At 57.6% G+C, this 2500-nt stretch overlaps 1 protein-coding gene across 2 annotated transcripts in view; it reads right to left on the bottom strand.

Annotated features, from left to right (window-relative positions):
* YPEL1 (yippee-like 1) overlaps window positions 1-2494 on the bottom strand; it is a 9538-nt gene extending 7044 nt beyond the window's left edge. For both annotated transcript variants that reach the window (XR_314136.2, XM_005875501.2), the window contains exon 1: window positions 2337-2494. Coding sequence is in view for 1 of the 2 variants with exons in the window: in XM_005875501.2 (XP_005875563.1) it covers window positions 2337-2453 (117 nt within the window). In the remaining variant the exon portion in view is untranslated. The remainder of the gene's footprint in view (window positions 1-2336) is intronic.
* Window positions 2495-2500: the final 6 nt, after the last annotated feature.

Below are 2500 nucleotides of genomic sequence, written 5' to 3'. Positions count from 1 at the left end.
TTAGCCCACAGATGGACCCAGACGCCCTAACTGGTTTGGCTCAGTGGATAGAGCGTTGGCCTGTGGACTGAAGGGTCGGTCCCAGGTTCGATTCCGGTCAAGGGCATGTACCTTAGTTGCCGGCACATTCCCAGTAGGGGGTGTGCAGGAGGCAGCTGATGGATGTTTCTCTCTCATCGATGTTTCTAGCTCTCTATCCCTCTCCCTTCCTCTCTGTAAAAAATCAATCCTATATAATGTAAGGGTAATATGCAAATCGACTAAACAGTGTAATGACCAGTCGCTATGCGCACTGATGACCACCAGGGGACAGATGTTCAACGCAGGAGCTGCCCCCTGGTGGTCAGTACGCTCCCACAGGGAAATCGCCGCTCAGCCACAAACTGGGCTGATGGCTGGCAAGCGCAGTAGCAGTGGCAGGACCCTCTCCCGCCTTTGTGGCAGCACTAAGGATGTCCGACTAATGGCTTAGGCCTGCTCCCCATGGGCCTAAGGCGAGCGGGCCTAAGCCATCAGTGGAACATCCCCCAAGGGCTCCCGGACTATTAAAGGGTGCAGGCCGGGCTGAGGGGGACCCCTTCCCCAGTGCACAAATGTCGTGCACCGGGCCACTAGTAAAATATAAAAAACAAAACAAAACAGATGGACCCAGAGGCTGTGATCCTGTCAGGATGGCCTCCGGCCTCCCGTGGATTCGGTTCTGCTCTCTGTGAGGAGCGCTAAGGAACAACGGGAGACAGCGACGTTCTGAAAGCACGCAGTACCTGGCTGCTCAGTCAGGGGCACTGGCCTCTTCTCCTTAGGTCATCACATTAAGCAATGACAACAGCCAACACCACGGCGGTCTAGTGTGAATGAATCAAAATTATTTCTATTTTTTTGTCAGATCGGCAAAAACCATTTTTGGCGTGCCGCCGCAGCACTGTAGTCATGAGCTGACGTGCGCCATGAGGTGAAAAGGTTGAAAATCGCGGAGGTAAGGGGAGAACGCGGCATTCGCTTTCCCGTCAGCTGGAACACGAGTCCGACACCTCTGGGCAGCCTGTGAGCTGGAGGAGTTCAGCTTCTCCGCAGTCTTTCCTCCTAAAAGGCTCATTTAGTGTCACGACTGCTCCCCGCGCCCCCAGGCCTCTGCCCTGGACGGAAGTGACACAGCAGCTTCACGCTCAGCGGAAGCAGCAGCTCAGACTCCGCCTGGCCCACCTCATGGATCCGCCCAATGCTTCAGGGCAGACGCCATCGGGGGCCACGGAGGATGGAGGTCACCTGCTCAGGGGCAGGCGCTCAGCAGGGACACGGCCTGACCGAACGGGAGGCCCCGAGCGGCTCTGCGAGCCTCAGGTCCCTCCACGCCCGACCGGAAACCTCTGCCTGGACGAAGGGGCCGCAGAAGCAGAGACAGAAACTGCCCTGTTTAACGTCATCTCCGATCATGAACGGAAAGGAGACCTCCTCTCATTATTACCTAAAGCACCGAGGACACATGTTCTTCTAACTGAGCGAAACAAGAAGCCCAGGAGGGGATTCCCGAAAGGAGCGACTTCCGGACAGACTCTGTTTCCAGAAGAGCGTGAGGTTCCTGTGGCCCAGGAAACAGACCCGTGAGGGTGGGTGGAGGGGTCACGACCTAAGAGGTTGGGTGGGAATCATGATCCTTCAGAGCGGAGGAAGAGGTCATGACCTGTGAGGGTGGGTGGGAGAAGTCATGACCTGCGAGGGTGGAGGGAAGGGTCATGACCTGTGGGGGGGAGGAGGACCCTCACTGCTTCCCGAGGGAACACGCCCTCCCCCTCCGTGCGGACAGCTCTGCATGTGCCCAGGGGCTGACTCTGCAGTTCATGCTGCTCAGAGTGTAACCCAGTGAGAGCGAAGGGCCGACCCCATCACAGCGCCCGGCCTCCGGGTCCTCAGAGGCGCCAGAGCCTCCCTCCCGGGCCTCCTCCTGAAGCCCCACCCCCGCCCGGGAGCCTCTCTCTTCTCAGTTTTAAGAGGGTCTCGCTTCTCTTATTATTCAACCACTTCCCCAGGTTTCCTGGACTTCCTTGGTGCCCTCACCGTGTCTGGTTTCACACTATCTTACTGCTCTGACCAGTGACTCCTCTGGGTCTTGGTGATCCCGGGATCCCCGCTGTCGGCCTTCCCCACCCGCCCGCGGTGTGGAGGTCTCCTTAGGTCATCACATTAAGCAATGACAACAGCCAGCACCACGGCTGTTTAGTGTGAATGAATCAAAATTATTTCTATTTTTTGTCAGATTGGCAAAAACCACGGGGTCATGACCTGTGAGGGTGGTCCTCAGTTCAGGAGCCTCACCCGGCGCCGGACACAGCACTTGCCTTGGAGATGAGCTCGTCGTGATTGGCCAGGTGGGCTCTGCAGTGGACACAGCTGTACGTGCGGTGGCAGTTTGGCAGATAAGCTTGGAAAGTTTTGGACTTGGTCATCTTCACCATGTCTGCGGGGCACTCCTCGCTCAGCGTGGGGCCGGCGCTGAGCGCGC

The sequence above is a fragment of the Myotis brandtii genome, unplaced genomic scaffold, assembly GCF_000412655.1.
Source record: "Myotis brandtii unplaced genomic scaffold, ASM41265v1 scaffold463, whole genome shotgun sequence".
NCBI classification, from domain to species: domain Eukaryota; kingdom Metazoa; phylum Chordata; class Mammalia; order Chiroptera; family Vespertilionidae; genus Myotis; species Myotis brandtii.
This window is presented reverse-complemented; position numbering and strand designations above follow the sequence as displayed.